The 23,972-nt window shown below is 47.0% G+C and overlaps 1 protein-coding gene across 11 annotated transcripts in view; it reads right to left on the minus strand.

The window, feature by feature from the left end:
• Nucleotides 1-104: 104 nt before the first annotated feature.
• Nucleotides 105-23,972, minus strand: part of GBF1 (golgi brefeldin A resistant guanine nucleotide exchange factor 1) — a 126,360-nt gene continuing 102,492 nt past the window's right edge. For 3 of the 11 annotated variants that reach the window (XM_013054600.1, XM_013054595.1, XM_013054601.2), the window contains 32 exons: nucleotides 21,855-22,002; nucleotides 21,316-21,539; nucleotides 20,618-20,786; nucleotides 19,975-20,186; nucleotides 19,538-19,636; nucleotides 18,756-18,950; nucleotides 18,342-18,531; nucleotides 17,301-17,441; nucleotides 16,856-16,944; nucleotides 15,247-15,449; nucleotides 14,664-14,787; nucleotides 14,288-14,413; nucleotides 13,937-14,019; nucleotides 12,834-13,070; nucleotides 12,455-12,548; nucleotides 11,909-12,085; nucleotides 11,495-11,559; nucleotides 11,289-11,412; nucleotides 10,979-11,050; nucleotides 10,741-10,835; nucleotides 10,332-10,485; nucleotides 5,613-5,838; nucleotides 4,945-5,105; nucleotides 4,566-4,812; nucleotides 4,236-4,441; nucleotides 2,990-3,140; nucleotides 2,753-2,883; nucleotides 2,453-2,554; nucleotides 2,063-2,176; nucleotides 1,738-1,918; nucleotides 1,446-1,574; nucleotides 105-956 (listed from right to left, as the gene is read on the minus strand). In XM_013054600.1, the coding sequence (XP_012910054.1) occupies nucleotides 676-956; nucleotides 1,446-1,574; nucleotides 1,738-1,918; nucleotides 2,063-2,176; nucleotides 2,453-2,554; nucleotides 2,753-2,883; nucleotides 2,990-3,140; nucleotides 4,236-4,441; nucleotides 4,566-4,812; nucleotides 4,945-5,105; nucleotides 5,613-5,838; nucleotides 10,332-10,485; nucleotides 10,741-10,835; nucleotides 10,979-11,050; nucleotides 11,289-11,412; nucleotides 11,495-11,559; nucleotides 11,909-12,085; nucleotides 12,455-12,548; nucleotides 12,834-13,070; nucleotides 13,937-14,019; nucleotides 14,288-14,413; nucleotides 14,664-14,787; nucleotides 15,247-15,449; nucleotides 16,856-16,944; nucleotides 17,301-17,441; nucleotides 18,342-18,531; nucleotides 18,756-18,950; nucleotides 19,538-19,636; nucleotides 19,975-20,186; nucleotides 20,618-20,786; nucleotides 21,316-21,539; nucleotides 21,855-22,002 (4,950 nt within the window). In that variant the 3' untranslated portion in view covers nucleotides 105-675. The remainder of the gene's footprint in view (nucleotides 957-1,445; nucleotides 1,575-1,737; nucleotides 1,919-2,062; nucleotides 2,177-2,452; nucleotides 2,555-2,752; nucleotides 2,884-2,989; nucleotides 3,141-4,235; nucleotides 4,442-4,565; nucleotides 4,813-4,944; nucleotides 5,106-5,612; nucleotides 5,839-10,331; nucleotides 10,486-10,740; nucleotides 10,836-10,978; nucleotides 11,051-11,288; nucleotides 11,413-11,494; nucleotides 11,560-11,908; nucleotides 12,086-12,454; nucleotides 12,549-12,833; nucleotides 13,071-13,936; nucleotides 14,020-14,287; nucleotides 14,414-14,663; nucleotides 14,788-15,246; nucleotides 15,450-16,855; nucleotides 16,945-17,300; nucleotides 17,442-18,341; nucleotides 18,532-18,755; nucleotides 18,951-19,537; nucleotides 19,637-19,974; nucleotides 20,187-20,617; nucleotides 20,787-21,315; nucleotides 21,540-21,854; nucleotides 22,003-23,972) is intronic. The other 8 variants (XM_013054597.1, XM_004749402.3, XM_013054598.1 and 5 more) reach the window with 5 other exon arrangements.

A 23,972-nucleotide genomic window follows, 5' to 3' on the forward strand; every position in this document is an offset into this window, starting at 1 on the left:
GTTGGTAGGCTCAGCCTCACTTCTGTTCATGCAAGGGCCAAGATCTGGGTATCTCAATAACATGGTGTCCATAAGCTCAAGAAGGAAACCAGAGGGTAAGGCAATGACATTGGTACTAAGACATTTATTACATCATAAAAAGTCCATTGTTGTTCTGTTTATCCATATGTACATGTTCCTGTGGGTGGTCCCTCTGTCCAGCCCACCTGCCAACCCTCCATGGTGCCAATCAACTTTCCAAACTGACTAATTAATAAAAGAGGAAGAACTGGAGGAGGTGGCCCAGCGCTGATGGGAGTGGAGATGGGAGAGGGACACAAAGTGCAGAGTGGTTGGCTTGGCTCTCAGTGCCTGACCACGGGCAGGAAGGGCATGAGGACGGGCACTACAGGGTTGGCACAGAGATGCCTTCTCAGGGCTGCCAGATTGCACGTGATACCTGAATGTGTTCTCAGGTTAGACCCCCAGGAATGGAGAGCTGAGGAAGAAGGTTCCTTAGCCTGATTGTGGGTCCTAGGAGAGGGGCTATAAAACTTTTCTTTTTCAGGTTCCCTCCAAGTAGCAGTGAGAGCAGCTCAGGCTGGGCCTGAAAAGTTTGTGCCCTGGGGACAGCTGGAAGGGTGGCTGAGGACAGTCTGGTAGGAAGGACTGGTCCTGATCTCTGAGGGGCCTGCCTTAGTTGACCTCGGAGGTGGGCATGGGGTCTGTGGGGCGGGGTGTGGCCAGGAGGGGCACTGGTGAGGTGGCCTCAATGAGAGCAGGGTTGAGGATGATGGGCAGGGCCATGGGGGGTACGCCCACCTGCAGCGGGGAGGCCAAGGGCTGCAGGATCAGTGGGGGCTGAGCCAGCGGAGGAGGCCCATCTGGAGTAGGACTCAGTCTGCTGGGGGTAGATACCACTGGTGATCCAGGGGAGCTGCTGTTGGCCGGACGAGGGCTCTCAGGCTTCTCAAAGTCTACAGGGAGAGCAAGGGGCTGGTCAGACTCCTTCACATCCCGCAGCTGGTTTACCTAACCTCTGCTTCTCCCCATTCCTGTGAACAAAATGACCCCTGACAGGCTAAGTAGTTGGGAATATGCCTTTGAAACTCATTCAATATCCAGTTTTCTTTTATCTACCTTCTACCTCCTTTGCTGTACCTTCAGTCAGCTAAGTTCTGATCTGATCTTTACTAGAATCCCCAAAGGGCAAACTCTGCATATTTATTCCAATTTCCTGATCCAGCCTTCTCCTTACAAGCCCGAAAATCTCGAGCAGGTAGCTCATCACCACTTACTTGGTCCTGCTACCTCCCACAGGAAGAGCAGGCTACAGAAATACTCTGGGTCCCTCCTTCCCCTGGCTCACAGCCCATGCTCAGCAGTAATCCCAAACTACCGTGGGCCTTGTCTTAGGCTTCCTACTTTCTGCTCAACACCCAGAAGGCTAACTCAAAAGGACTCACCACAGGCCCCTAGCTCGGAAGGCATCTCTGGGGGAGGTGGATGGCCAGGTGTCCTTGTGTCCCCAGCAGCAGGAGTCATGTGGGCTGAGGCCAGAGGTTTTTGGGCATGCGGCTCCATGGGCATGGGGTCTGGGGAAGGCAGAACAACCAGATGGCAGCTCTTAGTGTTTTCTTTCAAGCACAGCCCTGGCTACCCACCAGTCTTGCCGCTGATAAGAGTACAGAGAACTAATTATTAGCTCCAGACTCTATAATGAGGACTCTTTTGACAAAGCTGAACTAAGCCCCCTACCCTGGATGACAGTCTGCTTGAAGAGCTCGTCTCGTAGGTGGGGCAGAAAACAGTCAATGCGCTCCCAGGTGATCTCCCAGAGGGCTGAGGGGCTGCCTCCTCGGGCGTCAGCATTGTGGAAAATCTCTGCTGTGTCCATCACCAGAAGCATGTTCTTCAGAGACTCAGGGATGGCCTCTGACTGTGGTGACAGTAGGACCATGTAAAGAGGGCATTGCGGGGGATATGGTAAGGAGGAGGCAGCCCCCAAGAGGAAAACAGCATGGTGTCTCCTGCAGGTGGGAGAGGAAGCAGGCAGTGGGAGCTGGGTTGAGGTAGAACATACCAGTAAGTCACTGGAGCCTGCGTGCATATACTTGTCCATGAAGTCCAGAATGGTCAGCCAGAGCGCCGCAAAAGTAGAGAGTGACAGCAGTGGAGACAGGTGCTGCAGGAAGACCTAAGGCCCGCCAGCCCCTTTTAATGAAGGGTTGGATCTATCTACATCCCTCTGTAAGGCTGGGAGGCAAGCCTGCCCTGTCTTGCATGGGAATTCTAAATCAGAGATTCCTCTGAATGCCAGTATCCTCCCAGGTCCCTGGGTCCTGATGAGTCTCCATAGCCGAGGGTCCCGAGCCCCCACATTGCATTTCTAGGGCCCAGCCGAAGCCCTGGCTTTCCTCCTTGCATAAAGGCAGGTGTGGGGAGAGTGGTTGGGGAGGGCGGTGAGCAGTACCTTAGACAGCAGTGTGGAAGCCCTCATCCGAGTCTCCTCCATCCCGCCCACATCTGCAGGGCTGATATTCTCTAAGAGCTTGGTCAGCAGAGGAAACAGCACCTGGTAGGTAAAGAGCCAACGTGTCCCTAACAGGTCAGTTGGCAGCCTTACTCCAAGAAAGCCAGGGGCTGGGATGGATAAGCACAGAGCAGAAGGAAAGGCAGGATGCAGACCGAGGACTGACATTAGGGGCTTTTCAGGTTGCCCAGTTCTCCCTGTCCTAAGGATATGAGCTTTAAGACTAGAGGAAAGTCCCACCTTGTTAAAACAGGACTCCCACTCCAGGGCATCTAGCTTTTGCAGATCATGTACCAGCAGGGCTCGCTGCAGATAGGTCAGTGCCTGCATCCGCACCTGGCGCCGGGCATCACAGCACAGGCAGGCGATGCCTGAGAGTGAGAAGAGGCTCAGGATCCTTCAGGCATCCTGGTCCTGGTACTCCCCAAGTTCCAGCTCCGCCTCAGCCCCTGCCCTGCCTGCTCCCCTGAGGTTTACCCTGCAGTAACGGGCACCAGCAGTGGGCCCAGAGGGTGCGTGAATCCGCTTCGATCTTCCGGCCACCTGTCTCTAGGTGGCGCTGCTCCTCTGCCCAAGAGCTGTAGATGGAGGCCGCTCGAGTGTGCAGGGTGTGCATCAGGTCTAACAACTGGAGTCACAGGAGGGGCAGGGTATGAGATGGGGTAAGGTCTGGGTGATGCCCCTCTCAACAATGTCCCTTACTGAGTCCTCAAAGGAGTCCCTAGTCCCAGTCACACCAGTCATACCATACTCCACCCCTCACCCTTCTTTTCTCCTCAACTTCATGAGCTGGTTGTCCCCTGCCAGCCAGTGTTTCCCAAAGTTGGGTATTACAGTGGAGGAGATGTCAGAAGTATGTGGAATGAGTGTTTAACAACAATGAGTTACATGGTGAAAAAGGTACTTTCTTCTTAATTCTCTCTCATACCTCCTGATGACAGATAAAGCCTCACCTTGTTAATTTCATTTTAAAACCAGAAAGCAAAGCTCAGGCTCAGAGGCTGTGGTGGGCAATAGTGTCCAGTTAACCTCAGTAATTTTTTGTTTTCATCATTTTTCTTTTTTTTTTTTTTTTTTTTTTAAAGATTTTATTTATTTATTCGACAGAGAGAGATCACAAGTAGGCAGAGAGGCAGGCAGAGAGAGAGAGGAGGAAGCAGGCTCCCTGCTGAGCAGAGAGCCTGATGCGGGACTCGATCCCAGGACCCTGAGATCATGACCTGAGCCGAAGGCAGCGGCTTAACCCACTGAGCCACCCAGGCGCCCCTTTCATCATTTTTCTAAGGTTATTCTATTTAAGGCAATTAGTTCTCCATTTATTTAGTGATATAAAGTCTGCTTGTAAAATAAATTTTATGTGCCTTGAACAGACAAAGAATAATTCTGGAAGGATAGACAAGAAACTAGTGGCAACGTCTACCTCTGGGGAGGGTAACTTAGCAGCTGGGGTCAGGAATGGAACAGGACTTACTTTTATCCGTTTACCCTTTTGTACTTCTGTACGTTGCACCACGTACATGTATTACTTATTCAAAACATAAACCTCGAATATTAAGCAGAGATTTACAGTGGTTTTGGATGGGGAACAATTTGGAAGTGGTGGCTGAGGGCCTGGGTTGGAAAACATAGGCCCTTCCTCAGAGCCCTGGCTGTCCCTGGCCCTGCCCACAATCCCAACATCAGGGGCGGCGAGAGGAGAGGAAGTAAAGGATGCCATACTTACGTCCTGACTGACCTGTAAAGACACCGTGTGGTAGCTGGCAGGCACACCTTCATCCTCATCATCGTCACTGTGCCCACCCCGAGTGGCATGCTGGCTGGAGGTTCGAGGCCGTCGAAGCACTGAGCCTTCCTTGGATTTCTTCTTGAAGCGGTTTCCTTTGTTATCATACTTGTGACTCTTGCCACGTTTCTCCTGGGACTTGCACCCTGAGCAAAGCCAGACCCAGGTCACATTTCTATATCCATGGACACAGATGGCCTACCTTTTCCTCCCTTTCCCCCATATATTCACATGGCTACCCCCCAGCTGCCCCTTCACTGGGTAACCCACCGCCATTCAGACTGGCCTCCACAAAGATGCGGAGAGTCTTGACGCAGAGCTCAAAGTTGTCAGGTGTAATGTGGGCAGCATCACGCACGATGAAGGACAGAGATTCTACACATTTAAGCAGGGACTTAGTGTCGTGTGGCCCGAGGTCCAGCCCCACTGTTAGGCTGTACTGATTGACCAGGGGTGAAGGGCCTAGTCGGCTGGGCCCAGGACCTGGCTTGGAGTTATCGATGTCATCCTTCCCCACCTGTAAAGTACACAGAGTTGCTGGGAACCCAGGCTTGAGCCTGATCTTCCCTCAGATGCCCTCTGGAGGACCAGGAATCTTTCCCCCAGGCCAAGGAGGGAAGACTCACCCATTGCCCATATGCTCACTCACCACTAACCAGCCGCTGTTTACCACATCAGCATCTGTCGCTGATCGGTGGATCTTGCCAGGCCTGCAATGGTCAGCATAGACCTCTGAATCAGAAGTGTATCCTCGGTCCAGGCTCACATCATTCTGATGGTAGGATGGGAGTTCGCTGTCTGATTGGGCCCCTAAGTCAGCAGGGAGAAGGGCAGAGTCAGGGTGGAAATGGCTACACTGGGATGAAGGATGATTTTAGTTCTAAGAAGTAGGTGCTCAAGCCTCTCTCTTGGTCCAGCTTAGTTTCTCCGTCCTGTCACCAAGGGGCTGAAGGACAGTCTGGACAGATTGTCTCTTGACCAAATGGGGCAACAGGCTAATTTGGGCTCCTGATGGCATCTAGTAGCAGCTGTCCGGGCATGGGGTTGGTGGTGAGGACATAGTTTCCGAGAAAATAGTCCTTAGGACAGTAGGAAGCCTAGTGTCATAGACATCTCTGTTGCCTACTAGCCTTCATGCTGTTTAACCCATGAGTGCTGGGGAAATGTCAGTGGATATAGGAAGCTCTGGAAGCAGATGGTGGCAGTCAAGAGTGTTCAATCTGCTAATAAAAAAACCTCTATTTTGTTTTCTTGCCTCAACCTCTGGGGCCATAACTGTTTATCCACTAATGAGGGTCTCCCTGGGAAACGGCTTACCAGCATCAGGTCCATCAGCCCTGGCTGTGGCTTGCAGGGCAGCTGGTGGCTTTACACCTGAGCCAATACATTCCAGCAGTGTGAAGAGGGTGGCCCAGTCATCACCTGAGTGGATGTTGGCTGCGTTGGTCTTAAGAAGTTCATGGAGCCCATAGGCTACCTGGTGACTGACTCGGGACAGCACGCTGGGCTTCATTAGCAGCAAAATGCGCAGGGAGAGCAGCACCTGGGTGTGTGGGTGGGGAGCAGTAAGTGAGCACACAGCTTCTTGTCTAGACCCCTTCCTTACCAGTTTCCTTAGGTCAGTGAGGATGGTTTGGTTAGAACCCACCTAAGAGTACTGCTGCTGGTCTTTTCTTCAGGTTGGTTTTTTTTTTAAGATTTTTTTTTTTTTTCCCAAGAGACAGTGAGCGAGCGAGCGCCCATGAGTTGGGGGAGGGACAGAGGGAGAAGCTGGCTCCCTGCTGAGCAGGGAGCCCAATGCAGGACTCAATCCCAGAATCCTGGGATCATAACCTGAGTCGAAGGCAGACCCTTAACCGAGTCATCCAGGCGCCCCTTCTTCAGTTTTTTTTTTAATTAAAATTTTTATTGAGCTATAGATTCATATGTAGTTGTAAAAAATAATACAATAAAATATAAGTAATATAGAGGTTCAACTCTTCATTTTGGCTCAGGTCATTATCTCATGGTTGTGGGATTGAGCCCCACATTGTGGGCTCTGCACTGGGTGGGGAGTCTCCTTGAGATCCTCTCTCTCCTTGCCCTCTGCCCCTCTCCGCACTCCTGTCCACACACATGCTCTCTCCCAAAATGAATAAATCTTTTTTTTTTTTTTTTAAGATTTTATTTATTTATCAGAGAGAGGGGGGGGGGGAGAGAGCAAGCACAGGCAGACAGAATGGCAGGCAGAGGCAGAAGGAGAAGCAGGCTCCCTGCCAAGCAAGGAGCCCGATGTGGGACTCGATCCCAGGACGCTGGGATCATGACCTGAGCCGAAGGCAGCTGCTTAACCAACTGAGCCACCCAGGCGTCCCCCAAAATGAATAAATCTTAAAAATAAAAAAAAAAAAGAAACAATACAAAGAGATCCTTTGTATGTTTTGCCCCATTTACGCCAAATGGTAACATTATATAAAACTACAGTAAATGGTAAGTGATACTGACATCAATATAATCCACTGATCTTACTCAGGTTTCCCAGTTTTACTTTACTCATCTGTGTATGCATGCGTGTATTAAGTTCTACATAATTTAATCACCTAATTTTAGGTTTGTGTATCCTTCACAAGTCAGTATGTTGAATAGTTGCACCACCATAGGATTCTTCACGTTGACCTTTAAAAACATACTTTCCTGCCTCTTCTTGTCCCCAATCTTAACCCTTGGCAATCTGTCCATTACTTTTAAAATTCTGTCATTTCAAACTTGTTAGATATAAATGGAATTACATAATATGCAGCTTTTTGGGATTGGCTTTTTTTCACTCAGCGTAATTCCTTGGAGGTTCCTCCAAGTTGTTATCAACAGTCTGTTGCTTTGATTGCTGAACAGAACTCCACAGTATGTATGTGCCACAGTTTAACTAGTTACCTGCTGAGAATCATCTGGGCTGATTCCAGTTTTGGGCTATCACAAAAAAAGCTTCCATGACCATTCATGAATAGGTTTTTATGAGAAGGTAAGCTTTAATATCTCTGAGATAAATGCCCAAGAGTACGACTGCTGGATTGTGTGAGTAACTGCATGTTTAGTTCTATTAAGAAACTGCTAACAGAGGAGCTGTACCATTTTACATTCTCACTCAACATTTCATTTCACTGAAGCAAATGTAAATGATATTGTGTTGTTGGTTTCCTTTTCTATACGTTTACTATTAGTATCCAGAAATGTCATCCTTGCCAATGTTTGGTATTAGCACTATTTTTTACTTTAGTCATTCTGACAGGTAGTTAGTGATATCTCATCATGATTTCAATTTCCTTTCCCTGCTGGCTAATGATGCTGAACATCACTAAAATATTTTCATGTGCTTATTTGCCATCTGTGTATCTTCTTCAGTGAAATGTCTGTTCATTTCTTTTGCCCATTTTCTAATTGGATTGTTTTCTTACTGTTGTATTTTGAGTTCTTTTATATTTTACGTATTAGTTTTTTTCAGATGTGTAGTTTGCAAAGATATGCTCCTTATCTTTTCATCCTTTTCACATGACCTTCCAAAGAATACAAGTTTTTTTTTTTTTTTTTTTAAAGATTTACTTATTTGAGAGAGAGAGAGTGCGTGCATGTATGCATGAGCCAGGAGAAGGGCAGAGGGAGAGTGAGAGGGAGAGAATCTCAAGTAGATTCCCCATGGAGCACAATGGAGGGCTCAATCCCAAGACCCTGAGATCATGACCGGAGCCAACACCGAGAGTTGGATGCTTAACTGACTGAGCCAGCCAGGCACCCCTAAAGTATAAGTTCTTAAAATTGATGAAGTTCAATTTACCAACTTTTCCTTTTATGGACTGCACTTTTGGTGTCAAGCCTAAGAATTCTTTTCCTAGCTCCTGAACATATTCTCCTAGCTTTCTTCCTAAAGGTTTCATAATTCTACATTTTACATTTAAATCTATGATTCATTTTGAGAGACACCTATATGGCGCAGTCAGTTAAGTGTCCAACTCTTGATTTTGGCTCAGGTCATGATCTCAGGGAGATTCAGCCCTGTGTCAGGCTCCCTGCTGAGCAGGGAGTCTGCTTGAGCGTCTCTCTCTCTCCATCTTCCTCTGTCCCTCCCCCATGATCACAATCTCTCTCAAATAAATAAATAAATATTAAAAAAAAATAAGATCTAAACAGATAGAGGGTTGCTGGGGGCAAGGGAGTAGGGAGAGGGTGGCTGGGTTATAGACACTAGGAAGGGTATGTGCTATGGTTAGTGCTGTGAAATGTGTAAGCCTGATGATTCACAGACCTGTACCACTGGAGCAAATAATACATTTTATGTTAATAAAAATAACTTAAGAATTAATTTATGGGGTGCCTGGGTGGCTCAGTGGGTTAAGCCGCTGCCTTCGGCTCAGGTCATGATCTCAGGGTCCTGGGATTGAGTCCCGCATCGAGCTCTCTGCTCAGCAGGGAGCCTGCTTCCCTCTCTCTCTCTCTGCCTGCCTCTCCGCCTACTTGTGATCTCTCTCTGTGAAATAAATAAAATCTTTAAAAAAGAATTAATTTGGGCGCCTGGGTGGCTCAGTGGGTTAAGCCGCTGCCTTCGGCTCAGGTCATGATCTCGGGGTCCTGGGATCGAGTCCCGCATCGGGCTCTCTGCTCGGCGGGGAGCCTGCTTCCCTCTCTCTCTCTCTGCCTGCCTCTCTGTCTACTGTGATCTCTCTCTGTCAAATAAATAAATAAAATCTTAAAAAAAAAAAAAAGAATTAATTTATGAGTCATTTTGAGTTAATTTTTCTATAAGGTATGCTGCTGAGGTCAAGGTTCATTGTTTGTTCCCCACCCATGAATTTCAATTATTCTAGCCACTGAAGAGGCGATTCTTCCTCCATTTAACTGTTTTTGCACTTTTGTCAAAAATTAGTTGAGCATCTCTGTGTGGGTCTATTTCTGGATTCTTTCTTCTGTTCCACTGATTTATGTGTCTTTCTCTCCACAAATACCAGAAAGTCTTGATTACTGCAGCTATACAGGAAGCCTTAGTAGCAGATGGAGTGATTTCTCCCATATTTTCCTTTCTCAAATGTTTGGCCATTCTAGGGCCTATGCTTTTCAATCTAAATTTTAAAATAAGCTTAGGTCTACAAAAAACCTTGCTGGGATTTTCATGGGAGTTGCATTAAACTTATACATGAATTTGGGGGAGAACTAACATCTTTACTATGCTGAGTCTTCCAATCCATGAACACAGTATGCCTCTTCATTTATTTAGGTCTTGATATCTTTCATTAGCATTTTGTAATCTTTAGCAGAGAGATGCTATAAATGTTTGCTAGGTGTGTATTTCAGTATTTCATTTCATTTGCAGCATGTGTAAATGATATTGTGTTGTTGGTTTCATTTTCTATACATTTACTGTTAGTATCTGGAACTGTGATTTTTCTTTAGATATTAGGACTCTAACATTGCCTAAAATTTATTAAATTGTTATATAAAGACTCCTGTACTTTTTAAAAAATTTAAATTCAAGTTAGTTAACATATAGTGTAGTATTTGAATATTAGTGATGCATCACTTACATATAACACTCAGTGCTTATCGCAACAAGTGCCCTCCATAGTGCCTATCACCCATTCAACCTATTCCCCCACCCACCTCTTCTATGTGATTAATTTTTGTGTTAATCTTATATCCTGTGACCTTGCTGAACTCACTTATTAGTTCTATGCTGACTGTCTTTTATACCTGAGCCAAGAAATCTCAGGAGGGTTCTAAGCATGAGAACCAGGAAACCAGATATAGGGCTGAGACTGCCACAAGGCAGTAGCCATTCAACCTTACAGAGAAGATTCATAGGAGCCTGCAGAGGTGCTAAGTACCAGCTTCATGCATGAGACCATTCCAGACTCATCCCTAATGCCACCTGTTAGATTCCTCTAGCCCTGTGGTACGTAACCGGACTCATGCAACACTAAATGAACTTTCTGTCTCAGGACATACCCACAACTGACACTGTGGCTTTAGTCCCCTACCTACTTCCTGCTCTCCAGGCTGTACTCTGCTTACCTGGCCACTGATCTCTTCTCTTCGGAGCAGTCGAATGGCCAAGCGCAGCAGCCCCACCACTGCTCGCTCTACAAGGAAGCAGAAATCCTGTGCCTGGACACACAGGTGATATAGATGGTCTCGGACAGTCTGCCACACACAGCCCACACGGTCCCTGAGGAACATAAGGGTGAGGACAGTCACAGCTGGACAGGCCACTGGGCAATAGGTCTCTCCCTTTGATCCAGGTTAGGCCTTTCAGGGCTCATCAGTATTATACCCTAAGCAGGCAGGTATAATGAACAAGCTTCTCCACTGCCTATAGCTTCAAGTGCTTCTTGTTCCTAAAGCCCACTCAGCAAGATGGCTCCAGTCTTCCATCCCTTTGGCACGAGCCCAGAATGAGGCCTGCCTAAAGATTGCCTTCTACCTGTTCTCCAGCACAATCCTCAGCAGCATCTCTAGGCAGAAAGCAGCATCCTCCTCATCATATGTCTCTTCATCTGGTGTCACTGAGACCAGAGCCTAGAGCACAACAGCGGGAAAGCATGCAGAAGTCAGCCACTGGCTCTGCCCTGACAGAAATTAAGGCAATCACCATTGTCCCCATCTCCCCTCCCAGACACAGCCGGCTCTTTCATCCCTCCTCTTCCCTCTTTATCCTGTACCTTCATGAGTTCCTGTAGGGACTCCAGCTGAAGGAACTTGCTTTCTGTGATCATCTTTTCTGGGTCACATTGCTAGAGGGGATTCAAGAGGGAGGAGGGTCAGTGACAAGGGCTGGAGGGAAGAGAATGTTCCCAAGAGCTAGGGAGAGAGGACAAAAGGCCATCAGCTCTGGTCATAAGCCCTGGATAATTCTACTCTTCAGTTTCTAGGGCAGCATCCATCTAGAAGGGAGGGATGGCAACATTCATCTAGAAGGGAGGGATTTAGGCTTGTTTACCAAGGCTACCAAGGGTAGGCAAAGACAGTTACCTTGATACAGTCCAAGGCTGCTCTTTTGGCCTCTTGGTTCTCAGTGGATGGGCCCCGCACACTAGACTGCTCAGTACCACTTAGTGTCAGCCAACTCACAAAGCTTAGAACTGTCGACTCTCCTCTGCAGAAAAAGTTCAAACCCTGGTGAGCTCCATAGTTCTGACCCTCCCTCTCCAAGCCTTCAGCCTCTGATCTGCCCTTACCGATTTGATGGCATCTCCTCCCTCTGTAGTGAGATCTTGCCATTGGGATCCACAAAATCTTCTACCTGGAAAATCAGATCAAGAATAATTTCTTTCCACATGTCCTTTGCATGTCCTGCTTCTTCATGAAAAATTCTCTGGCTTTCTTCCTGTAGCTCAGTGTCCTACACTCCTGACTGGGCTGCCTACAGCTGGTGACTGGCAATGGCTTCTATCAGCTTTCTTTTACAGCTATCCCCTCACCCAAAGTCTGTGGTCTTACATTTAAGGTGTTCCTTAAGTTTCAGTAAGTCATTGGTTAAGTTTCAGCAGTCATTGGGCCTAGTGCTGGTCTCAACCAGTTCCATACACAAAGAGCACATAGTTTATGAGCTTTTGCCTTGTTATTGCCCACTAATCCCCTATAAGAATTACCTCCACCATAGCTTTGGGCAGCAGTTGAGCTCGGAAGAGCTGCAGCATGGCCTCCATGATATTCTTCCAACCCTCCCGCAGGATGTCACCATGACGATGGGCCAAATGGAATACTGTCTTGGCTGCAATGTGGGCTTTGGGGTTGCTTCCAAACACACTGGGCAGGTTCTCAATAGACTGAAAAGGAAGATGAGAAAAGGCTTAGGGTCTGGCAAATGTCTGGAAAGGAGATCTCTTAGGCCTTTACCTATAGTTCCCCGAAAGTCCTGTTTGCTATGGTTCACTACCCCCCCAGTACTGGTGGGAAAGGCTAACCTGGTTAAGGCCTTCCCCACTGATGTATCTCCTCTCCCATCCCACTTGCATGAGGTGACACTAATCTCATTCTAGGGGGTATGAAACAAAAATGGCCCAAGTGCTACTGTAGTCTAGGGGGAGTAAATGAATATGCCGAGGGAAAACAGCTCTACAGATAAGGATGGATTTATGGCTAAAAGAGAGGTCCTCCTTTGGAACTCTAAGTAAACGGTTCTTGCCCCTGCTCACCTCACTGCTAAGAGCTGTGAATTTGCACAGAGATATGATGAGATTGTCAAACACATCGCTGAGGCCATAGTGGGCGGAGATCATGGCGCACTTCCTGTAATGTCACATTCCAGAAAGAGTGAGTCACTGGAAGGCTAGGTAGTCCTTCCAAGTCCCTGAGGAAGCTTACTTAGGATTCTTCCCCGATCAGTCCCAAGAAGAAACCTTTTACTCTTCAATCTGTTTAAGACTGAGCCTTCCCAAACTTCAGTCTCCTTTCAAAAACTCAGAGAAAACCCATTCTAATAAAAATATGAGTAGGAATCAGAAAGGCATGGAGGCAACCATGTTTTCCCAGAGAGGTGAGAGGAGGTCAAGACCAAGGCCACAGCTGGGCTACCTGAAGCCTGAGATGGCTTTCTGGATGATTGTCTCTTCAAGGCTTTTGTCAAAGACATAAGAAAGGGCAGCAATAGTGGGGCCCCATGTCATGGTGAAGAGGTCAAGATCATAGCTGCCAGCAGGCACACGAAGGAATATGCCCTCTGGGGTGGCACCTCGATGAAGCAGCACATTCCACACATAGTTCTCCCGAACCAAGCCTGTCTGCTCTTCAGGCATCACAATTTCCTCATTCCTGTTAGGAGGTAAAGGAAAGAGTAGGTACACTGCTGTGAACCTAACTGGTTCCATGCTAGGACAACAGGTTTTGTTTTTTTTTTAAAGATTTTATTTATTTATTTGACAGAGATCACAAGTAGGCAGAGAGAGAGGGGGAAAGCAGGCTCCCCGCTGAGCAGAGAGCCCAATATGGGGTGCGATTCCAGGACCCTGGGATCATGACTTGAGCTGAAGGCAGAGGCTTTAACCCACTGAGCCACCCAGGCACCCCTAGGACAACAGGTTTTGCCCACACTGGCACAGTCCATTAATGAGAGGTCACCATAAGTGCAGTTCAGTGATCTGCTTCCCACCCACTAGTGGGAACAGGGAGAAAAAAAGGAAGCACCCAGAACCCCCCATAATGCCAAAGCCCTGTCTTTAGCTGGGGCCTTTAGTTCTGTAGTGAGAGCTCCATTCTTTCTGGGTATGAGAGGATGAACATTTCTCTCTACTTTTTCTGATTTATAATAAAAAACTAAGTGCCCCATCTCTGATCTCTGACCCAAACCTCACCCTCCAGTGCCCATTTTGTGTTCTCTACCAGCTTCAGAATGCATCTTGTGAGCTAGACAGGAAAACCCAGCTGCTTTGGGTTCAGGAAATGGGCCCATGATATTCTACTTAGCAGGGGCAGTTTAGATCCTGGCTCAGAGTACTGGAGCTCCAGTACTGTTCAGGCTTCTTTAAGGAAGAAATGGGAAAACGTGCTGCACAGCTGAGTCTCAAAGCTAAATCCAGGGCAGATGAAACACTGAAGTCTGATGGGACTCTAAAATCTGGAAAAGGAAGCAGTGTGCTTCTGCTTAATGAGAAGACAAACTATTCTCCACAAATACTCACTTGATGGCATGGTACATGTCCTCCAGGATGTCTTGCTCAAAGTCCTTGCCTCCATTCACACCTTTTAGGTTTTTGCGAAACTCCTAGAGACAGGCCAACAAGATTTTCCCCCATATGTCAATGCTGAAGCCCCACCTAAGGAACTCCTGGGTCTGTAGTAGATAGGACTTAGGAAACAGTAAGTGGAAGAGCCCACCTCCCTAACCCAGTTCTTTTCCTGGATTGGCCAGCCCTCCCTGATTCCCCTGGACAAACTCTGTCCATTGTGCCCACTGGAAATCCCATGTCCTTCCTGCTATACCTCCAAAACTGCACTGGACCCTCTCTGCCTCGGCTGGGATCCAAGCTTACCTCTAGAGTCATGGGTGCATTCTGTTTGCGAACGTTGTGGTTGTGCTGGTCAGTATTAAGCAAGATGACAGCATAGGCCAGGGCAAAGCAGGCATCGCTATTGGCAAATGGGGAGCCATTACAATTCTGAAAAAGCAAAGACCCCACCTGTATCAATGCCCTTCTCCGGCCAATCAAACCTTCATTACCAACCCACCGGCCAGTGCTGGGTACAAAGAGGAGCCACAAAGCCTCCAACCTCTTGCCAACTCCTTAACAGAAGCTTATCTCTCTATGGGAAGTTTGCTGATGTTTCTCTCAGCCTTTTAGGAGACAGCAGCTGGGTCCTTCAGTTGGAGCCATAAAAACCCATTCCAGGCCCTGACATGCAACTCACTCTCCAATGCTCTGTGAATGCCTCCAGCAACCTCTGGATGACTGGGGCTTCTCCAGGTAAGCGGAAGGCTTCCAGGTAGAGACGAAGAGCTTCATCCAGCCGTAGACCCTGAAAGCTGAAGGTGCTAGAGAGAAAGAAGGACAGAGAGGCTAAAGATACGTAAGTCGCAAACACTGGGCTCCCTATTAGCTCTAGTCCCTCTAATCTCATATTGGAACAGAGGAAGCTGAAGGGTCTAGCAAAGGGAACAATCTTGTGGTCATCTCTAAAACAGACTAGAATCTGACAACTCCTAATTTTAGTACTTTCCACATCAGTGCATTCTTGCCTGGAAACCCCATCCGCTGGAATCTACCTTGTGCTCAGGAACCCTGTTCTATCCCTTTGCAATGCTCTCTATGCAGAATAAAATGGCTCCCAAAGCTATCTTGCTGGAGACTCTTTCAGGTCCAAAAGACATAAGTCATGGGAAGAGGAAGAGTGTGTGACCTAGGTTACCAGCAGGAACTGACTAAGACTACTTTGAGGGATGCCTTGCCCTTTGATCACCAACTATGTCCTCTACTTCTTGCCACTTCCTCACCTCACAAAGCTCTCCAGCAGGTCAATGTTTTTGCGGTCACTCACAAACTCTCCAATCATTTTCTTGTCCAGCCGAGGGTTCTCTCGGAGCCACTGGGCAACCTCTGAGTTGTCCATTGGGATGGTAAGGAGGCCTTTCTCCTGCAGAAACTGGATCCCCTTCTTTGGTTTCTGGTTGAACTGCTCTGTGCCAGTGATTAGCAGCTGGAGGAGAAATACTAGAGGTGTCACAAGCTGTTCAGCTCCTAAACCAGACAAGGCCAGGTTGAACTCCATCACAGTCCACAGCTGGTCACCTAACAGGTTCCTAGGATGTAGTTTTAAGTAACTCCAAAACTAAGGCTGGATCATACCAGCCCCACTAGCTGTCCCCATTCTTCGTGTCTAATTAGAACTGGCTGAGGAACCGGGGTGCCCTGCTGGCTCAGTTACTAGAATATGTGACTCTTGATCTTAGGGCTGTAAGTTTGAGCCCCATGTTGGGTGTAGAGATTACTTAAAAACAAAACAGAATTTTTTAAAAATTGCACCATAAGAGGCAACTGGCTGACTCAGTAGAATATTAACTCCTGATCTCAGGGTTGTGAGTTCAAGCCCCACACTGGGCATAGAGTCTACTTAAAAATTAAAAAAAAAAAAAATAGTAAGAAGAACTGGCTGAGGAGCTCCTTTTCACTCATTTTTCTGAGTTCTCAAGATGCACAAGGACAGCCCTTCTCCACCAACTTAAAAATCAGAAGAAAGCAGAAAGAGAGACTAGAGAAGGTCTCTTCCCTCTAGGTTTTTGTTTGTTTGTTTGTTTGTTTTTAAATTCTATTTAATTATTTTTCAGAGAGAGAGAGAGCAAAAGCAGGGGGAGTAGCCACCAGAGGGAGAAGCAGGTTCCCCACTGAGAAAGGAGTCCAATGCAGGGCTTGATCCTAGGACCCTGGGATCATGACCTGAGCTGAAGGTAGACGCTTAACCAACTGAGCCACCCAAGGATCCCTCTTCTCCCCAGTTTTATAGCCATCCTGGCATCTGTTTATAGCCTACCTTGGATTTCCCTTTCTTCTCCAGTTTCCCAGCTTTTAAGGACAAGGTGAACTAACTGTGATGATAACTCAACTTTTTGTCTATTTAGCCACAGCTCTACAATCAAGGGTACACAAACCAGTCATTTAGGCTGACCATAAGAGAAAGAAAGGGTTAAATAAAAGTTTTCTTTGTGTTTAAAAAACAATTTTTTTGAACTTTACTAAAGCACCAGATAAATGTCAATTCTATTTCACTGCCAATACCTACCCCAGGGCTTGAGATAACCAATAACCTCCAGTGACCCACATGACACCATCCCAGGCTCTTGTTACCACCAGTTAACAACTGGCTCTCACCTAGGGCAGGATTTGCCAAGGGGCACACAATAGGGTGTGTCTAATTCCACGGCTTAGAAAGGAAGGCTTTCAAAGGAGACTGGATGGTTGCTGAAGTCCCCAAAAATGCAAAGATTAGCCTTGGGAAACTGCTCAATGAGCTGCTAGACTCTCCCTTATCCTCTGGGACAGAAACCCTACAAAAGACACCCAGACCGAGGCAGGCAGAGACTAAGTTCTGGGGATGGCCATACATACCTTCTTTTTGTTTTTAATTTCAATCAGTTCCCGTGGATCTGGCAAGAGACAGGAAAATCGAGGTGGCTTCCGGGTAAACTTTTTGTCAGCTAGGAACAGGATATGGGAGGAAGAAAAGGAAAAACCTGTAAGACCTCCTTTACCAGTATAATGGCTTTTGGAAGATTGCCAATATACTATCTAGTGAAGAAAAATGCCTCAAAAATTTTCTTGTCCTCATCAGTCTTCTACATTCTTAGAGGTCCTATTTTCTAGGGCTCCAAATGTTTTCTCTCAAATATCTTTGGCCTCTCAAATATTTCCTTCTCTCTCTGAAGGTATGGGTGAGCAGCCAAGGTTCACTCACATACTGCTTTAGGGTGTCTGTGCCCTCCCCCTCCTCCCTGGGCTCTCTGCCAAAACCTCCAGTTGAGGGGGCTGAGGATCATGGACACCCAGTACCCACCCCCAGAGTCAGCAGCTTCCTCCAGATCACTGCATCCTGGTTTCCCGTGTTCTGCTGGCAGCCGCCCTCCACCTGGCAGATGTAGGCCTGGGATGTCTGGGGCTAAGCCTACAGGTTTCCCATCACTGGCAGCTCTCTCAGCTGGTAAGAGAGAAGAAAATAAATGAAGACGGGGTAAGAAACCAAGCAGAGCTGCAAGAGAAGTTGTGTACTAGGTCAAGGAGACCTGGGTAGGTCCCACAAAGCCCCACATAAGTCACCAGCCCTGAAGACAACAAACCTAAGCCCAAATAAGTAGTCACTGTCCCAGATTAGTTAAGCATTAGATTCTGTAATTTAACAGAGATTACCTAGTCCCATTCTCTGATCTTCTGCAACCTCAGTCTTAAGGGGATGTCAGAGAAGATTAATTAGGGTGGAAGCAGATACTGGGGGTGGGGGAAGGTACGGCCTGGAAGAGAAATCTTATCCTTTAATCTAGGTTCTCTTTTCTCCCCATAAAGAAATAATACTACTCCTATGTTGTATACCTGAAACTAATGTAACATTGTATTTTAACTACGCTTTATTTCATTCAAGATTTTATTTATTTATTTTAGAGAAAGAGAGAGAGAGAGTGTGTGTATGCACACATGAGCGGGGGCATGGGGGCGAAGAAGTAGAGGGAGAGGGACAAGCAGACTCCACGCTGAGTGCAGAGCTCAATGCAGGGCTTGATCCCCTGACCCCGAGATCATGACCTGAGCCAAAATCAAGAGTCAGACACTTAACCACCTGAGCCACCCACGTGCCGTTAACTATACTTTAAATGATAATAATAATAATTCTATAAGAAAGCCAAAGTGTGGAGGATAAGAAAAGGACAAGTCCATGAATCTTGCTAATCTGCCTGGCCAATGATTCAAACCATCAAACTCTGGAAACACAGAATTGGGAGAGCCCCCAGAAGAAGTGATATAAAGGATGAAGAGAAGATTCAGTGAACAGAAAAGTGATAAGCATAGAATCCTAGGATTCCTCAAAGAAAGAAATGCCTCTCACTATTGCTGGATTCTCGGGAACCATCTACTGCCTCATAGCCAGGTTTGGCTGCTTCTTTCTTCTCTTGCTGGGTAAGATTGTTGAGGACTTTGGCCTGGCAATGGGCCTCAGTGCTGTCAATCACTGTCAACAGGGCATCAAGAGACAAGAGGTGTGTTGTATAGAGCTGACCAGACACAGGGAAGGCATTCTGCAAAGTAAACAGATCCAGGAGACTTGAGGTGAGAATACTTTACACTTTTCCAAAAACCCTGAAACCTCTTTTAACTTCTACACTGCCCTGAGAAAATGCCTTTCTTCTTCCTGTTCCCCAACTCTCAAGTGTTTCCTGCCCTGCATATCGTATGCTCTCTACCACCAGAGAGATTTCTTAACAGAGCCTTCTTTCTTGAGGTCAGTAATAATGGTCAGCACCTTGGACAGCAGCTTGGTGAGGTCTTCAAAGAGGTTTGAACAGTAGTAGTCACAGTCATAGTTGATATAGAGCTCAGTGACAAAACTGGGGATGTGCCAGAGCTGCACAATGGCCTCCAGTGCCATCTCTTTCATCTCATAAGGCATTTTGGGGTTCTCCACAGTGATGATCTCCATGAGCTTTTTGATGTACATCTGGCAATAAAGCAGTAATAGCCATTTGGGTGGGGAAAAATTCAAGATAGAAGAGAAAAATTAGACAGGTAAACCATTAAACACAAGAAGTAGAAGCCCAGCCAGGAGGCATGCAGTAAGAGACCCTTAAAGGTATTCTATCCTCTTTGGCCTCCACACTGGGGAAGACCTGGCTCTCTACCTCACACCTGATCCAAAACAAGTTGCCTACTAACCCTCTTTGTGCTCTGTGAGCCTGACCTGGTACTACAGAGTTCTTTTCTGCAACTTAGTGGCGAAGCCGTCTGACTTGCTTGCCTATGCTGCAGAACTGCCAGGCAGAAAAGCCATACCCACTCACAGTGAGGTTGTCCACCAGTCCTCATATTTTGCTTCTCTCATGTTATAGCCAGCCAGTTTCCTCTGGGCTTCTTTTAATTTTTCCACCAAAGATGCCAGCCAATGAATAAAACTATGGAGGCTAAAAGCCCTATATTACGGGAGCCCCTAAATCCCATCCCTGCAGAATGACAGAGCTATTGGAGCATCTCCCCATTGGAGATGCCATACATCTATTTTTTTTGTTCTTCCAAGTTCAATACACTCACCTCCAACTGGAACTTGAGGTGCTCCCTCATGCTTTCAAAGAGCAGGAAGCATACCCGCAGGGAAGCAGCATAAAGGTTGAGTCGCTCTACACTGAGTAGCTGGAGATCAGAGTAGGGTTAAATCATTAGATTTCTGAACCTATGACTCAACCAAGAGAAAAACAGGAAAGCAAACTGTGTGAGGCTGCCACTAAGGTCTTGTGCTCTAAGGGAACTCCACATCTAGCCATTCCCGTATTTCTCTTTGGCTGCCAAAATTCCCAGGGAACTAGTAGTGTCCTTTTGACAATGACCACTGGCCAGTTGGGGAGGGAGGTTCTTTCCTGGATCCTATACTTTTTGCACCTATCAGCCAAACCTCCCTGCACACTCCTGGTCCTTAAGAGACCCTGAAAAACAGCCAGAGACTCAGAGCCCCTCTAGAAATCCAGTCTTACCTGGAGTAAGTGGCGGCACATCTCATCCTTGATGAGGCCCAGGAGGGTTTGGCACTGGGCTACAGGGGCTGATTCAAGAGCCACTGTCAGCAAATGCAGTCCCATGTGGATCATAACCTCTGAATTGTGGCGATCGTGTGGATTGGTGAGGGAGATGAGGAAGCGGAAGAGCTCCCGGATGCAGGGAAGACCATAGGGGACCAACGCTGTACCTAAGGAAGGCCAGGAGTAAAGTGGGATTGCTAAGAAACAACTGGCTTGATAGCTTGGCCTGGCCTGCCCTGCATTATACAAGGCAATTGCAGGTAAGTGAGTCTCTTCAAGGAAAAAAAAAAAAAGGTTTTTTTCTGGGGAGGTTAAGAAGATTACTCTCACTTATTGAAGGCAATCAGAATTGATGACCCTATTTTCTGTTAGAAGTCTCAAGCTATTCTTTCCTCTCACTTCCTACTGTCCACCAAAGTCCCTCTCTGTGTAAGTTAGAGAAGGGCTCCATCCACACCAAGAGTCCTCTGGCTTGATTCCATTTCCTGACTAGAAAATGGACCACAAGACACATTGGATCCAAGATGGTCTAGACTGAGGACAGTTAGTGGGCAGGATGGAGGTGGTGAATAGGCAGAGCCTGCCTTAGAGAACTCACCTTCCTTCTGGGAGGACTGTGTGAAGCGCACACCTCGGGGATTGACGTAATCCATGTCATGGACAGAGGCAGAGTCAGACTGGTCAGCAGGGGACGTGCACTCCTCTAACACTTCGGGGATGGATTCCACGGATGCTGACTGGGCCTTTTCCACAGGGACCCCTTCCTGCTATGACCGGTAGCAGCGGGATAGGAAGAGGGATGAAAGAAGAGCAACTTGGAACTTACTCCCCTGAAATGCCTATGCTCCAAGTGTCTCTAATGGACTGCAGGTGTAGGGCTGGCTCCGCAGGCTATGAATCAATGCACAATGAAAGATGGCTCAGGCAGAGTATGATGAAAGACTCAGAAAGCACCTCCTGGGGCATCAGTGACCTAAAATGACTAGAACTCTGGAGGCAACAGAGGCTCTCATAGGCCTGGGATTTAGATCATTACCTTCCAGACAAAGCTATGGCCATCTCTCTTACCTTTGCCAAGTACTATCTGTATGCATTGCTTCATAAATCCCATGAGCTACCTCTCACATTGAATCTTGCTGTGGATTTTCTATATAGCACAGGTGATTCAAGGAAACAAGAAATAACCCCCTACCTCAACCTTCTTTTGAGCCAAGGCCTGGACAAAAGATGAAAAGGATCAAGCCAATTCCCACAGGAAAAGACTAGAGAGGGGGCCTTTAGAAATCAAAGCCATACCTGGGGGTCAGGCTGCTCAGGAACCCCTGGGTCACTGCTGCCAGGCTCTGTAGCTGTGTTATACCCTGGAGAGCCAGGTTGCTCCAGGTCAGTAAGATCTTCCTTGGAGGTGGTCTGGGAGGAGAACTCCAGGCCACTGTCTGTAGTGGGGCTGACCACAGCTGAAGCAGCTTCTGAACTTGCAGAGGAGATGGGAGTGGGCACCTCAATGAATGGCATGCCCCCTGCCAAGCAAAGTAAGTTAGGCTTGAAGATGAGAGACCCTGTGCAAAACACATACCCTCCATGGCACCAGGGGCTCTATTTCCTAGACTGAATAATAATCTCTATAAACGCTGGTCTCTGATGTAGTCAGAGTCCCTCTGGAAGGAGAACAACCTTAAGTCACTGCAGAATTGCTAAATGGTCATAGTCTGACAGACCTGGAGTTTTCCTTTTTGCTCTTAGTAGAAAGACCAAAACCCTTTAGTTGGCTGGTTTTGAGGAAAGACATTTTTTTCTATCTATTCTAATCAGGGGAAGCAACTCAGGGCACTCACCAGTGAGATTAGAGGATAAGGTGGTTCCATTGGGGGTTTGCAGCTCTGAACCTGATGTGACTTTGGTCATATGGCGCAAAGGCCGGGGGGATCTCTTCTGTTTCTTCCACTTGGATGAATCACTCATGCCTCCTGCTCTCATTTTCAGCTGGAAATAGCATACCTCATCAGCACTGGTATTCAAATTAAGATTCTTTCCCTAGCAATCTCCCTTCTTTTACTCCTACTGATCCCTAGAAAACAGCCTATATGCCACATCTGTGCCAAAGGAAAACTCTAGACCATCAGAACACATTCCTACTCCTCTAATCTGGCTTCTACATCTTCCACTTCACAGGTCAGCCTAGGAGCCTCCTAAATAGTCTACTTTTAGGCTAATTACACATTACTCTGCTTTCCTGAGTCCTGGCAATCCTAAAACCTTTAGGTGGTGCCTGACCCTCTTGCAGAAAAGGTGAGGGCAGAGGCTCCTTGGCCTGAAGCTTCAGATCTACAGGTCCTGGATTCCTGGGCTTTGTTCAACTATCAGTAGCACAGCCTCATACTCCTAGTTCTTATCCCACTATGACAGCCTACAACTTCCCTGTCACACTCAGCTTTCCCACTACTTCGTGCACTGGGCCTAGATCCTATACATATTCCTGGCTCTCTGAAATTTTTGCATCAGATTGGTCAAAGGCTCATTCCTTGGAGTTAAGAAGGAGTGGTATCCCAGCCAACTTGGAGTTAAGGATGGTGGGTCATGTCATGCTGTTGCTCTGCTCTCTATTGCTCCCAATTTTGCTACATCACTGAGACCTGTTCTTCCCACTGTTAGGTCTTTCTAAATGCAATTTTATGTTTTCAGATAGTAAGGCTACTGATTTCTTGGACTCTTACACTATTCTATTTCCTTCTCTCCTGCTGTATTTCCATTTTTTCCTATAGCTTCATTTTAGTCACAAAGGAAAATCTCTATAACTCATTGTGGGAACTGTTCTGGGATATAAGATTTTATGTATTTTCTCCACTCTAAGCTCACAGCTACTTTATTTAGGTCCATTTCATTTTCCTGGTCCTGATGCCTTCTGTTAGGGTTTGAAACCAGTCCCTTTACAGTTACATCATACTATTCCTATACTGATGGACCATCCCTGGACAGGGAAACAGTAATGGTCCAGCGACCATCAGAATGTCTCTAATAGAGTAGAAGCATTTTTCCTCCTTGCCTCTTCCTAGAGGCTGAATATACCCATGCTATCCTTTGCCTGTTCAATTCCTTCTAGTATTTGGAAAACAGGCCTCCTTCCTTGACTTCCCCCAAGCCCTCCTGAACATGGGTAACCACTGATCTTTTGCTTAGAAACCACGTAATTCTACCTTCCTTACCAATAGCTCCACCCAGAAAAGAAAGAGGTCCGAGAGTCGAGCCCTGCACCCAGCTCTTACTAACAGAGCAACAGCCTCACACTGGATTTACGCTTCTTGTCCCTCCATCTCCACAAAGCCTACAGTAAAATGCCTAGAACAAAGCTTCCAGCACTCTGAGCACTGTGGCTACACAGGAATCAGGGTGCTCTCTCCAGTAACCACTGAAGCACATCTGTGGCAAGTTCATGGTAAAAAGAATGTTCTGGGAGTAAGCATCAGTCAAATACATGGTCAAGAAGCTCAAGAGACCAAAGAGGAAACAAGAACCTTCTGGCTTTATCAGCAATTGTTACTGAGGTCCAAAAAGCACTAATAGCTGGATCCACTTTTGTGAGCTATCTTTTCTCTCTAGGCGGTCTCCCAACTTCAGAGACTCTAGGTGGTTCTACTTCTACTGAGAAGCCAGTCACTCACTAAGATGCCTTCCTACACTAGGATTAGTCCCTCCTGCTTCCTTTTCTAACCTCAGCAAAGCTCGCTCCAACCTGATCATTTCAATTAGTATTCTCTGCCTCCAGGCTGGAGTAGGAGACGAGAGGCTGCCAGTTCTCACAAATGCCTCAACCTTTAAAGTACAGTTATGCTCCCTGTCCTAAGGTTCTAAGGTCGGGGCTGGGCAGTGGGTATTCATGGAACCCTACAACACCTTATCCATCATAACTCTGCTCCCTGTTATGCTCCCTGTCCTAAGATTCTAAGGTGGGGGGG

This window comes from Mustela putorius, unplaced genomic scaffold (genome assembly GCF_011764305.1).
Source record: "Mustela putorius furo isolate JIRA1106 unplaced genomic scaffold, ASM1176430v1.1 tig00003909_pilon_pilon_pilon, whole genome shotgun sequence".
NCBI classification, from domain to species: domain Eukaryota; kingdom Metazoa; phylum Chordata; class Mammalia; order Carnivora; family Mustelidae; genus Mustela; species Mustela putorius.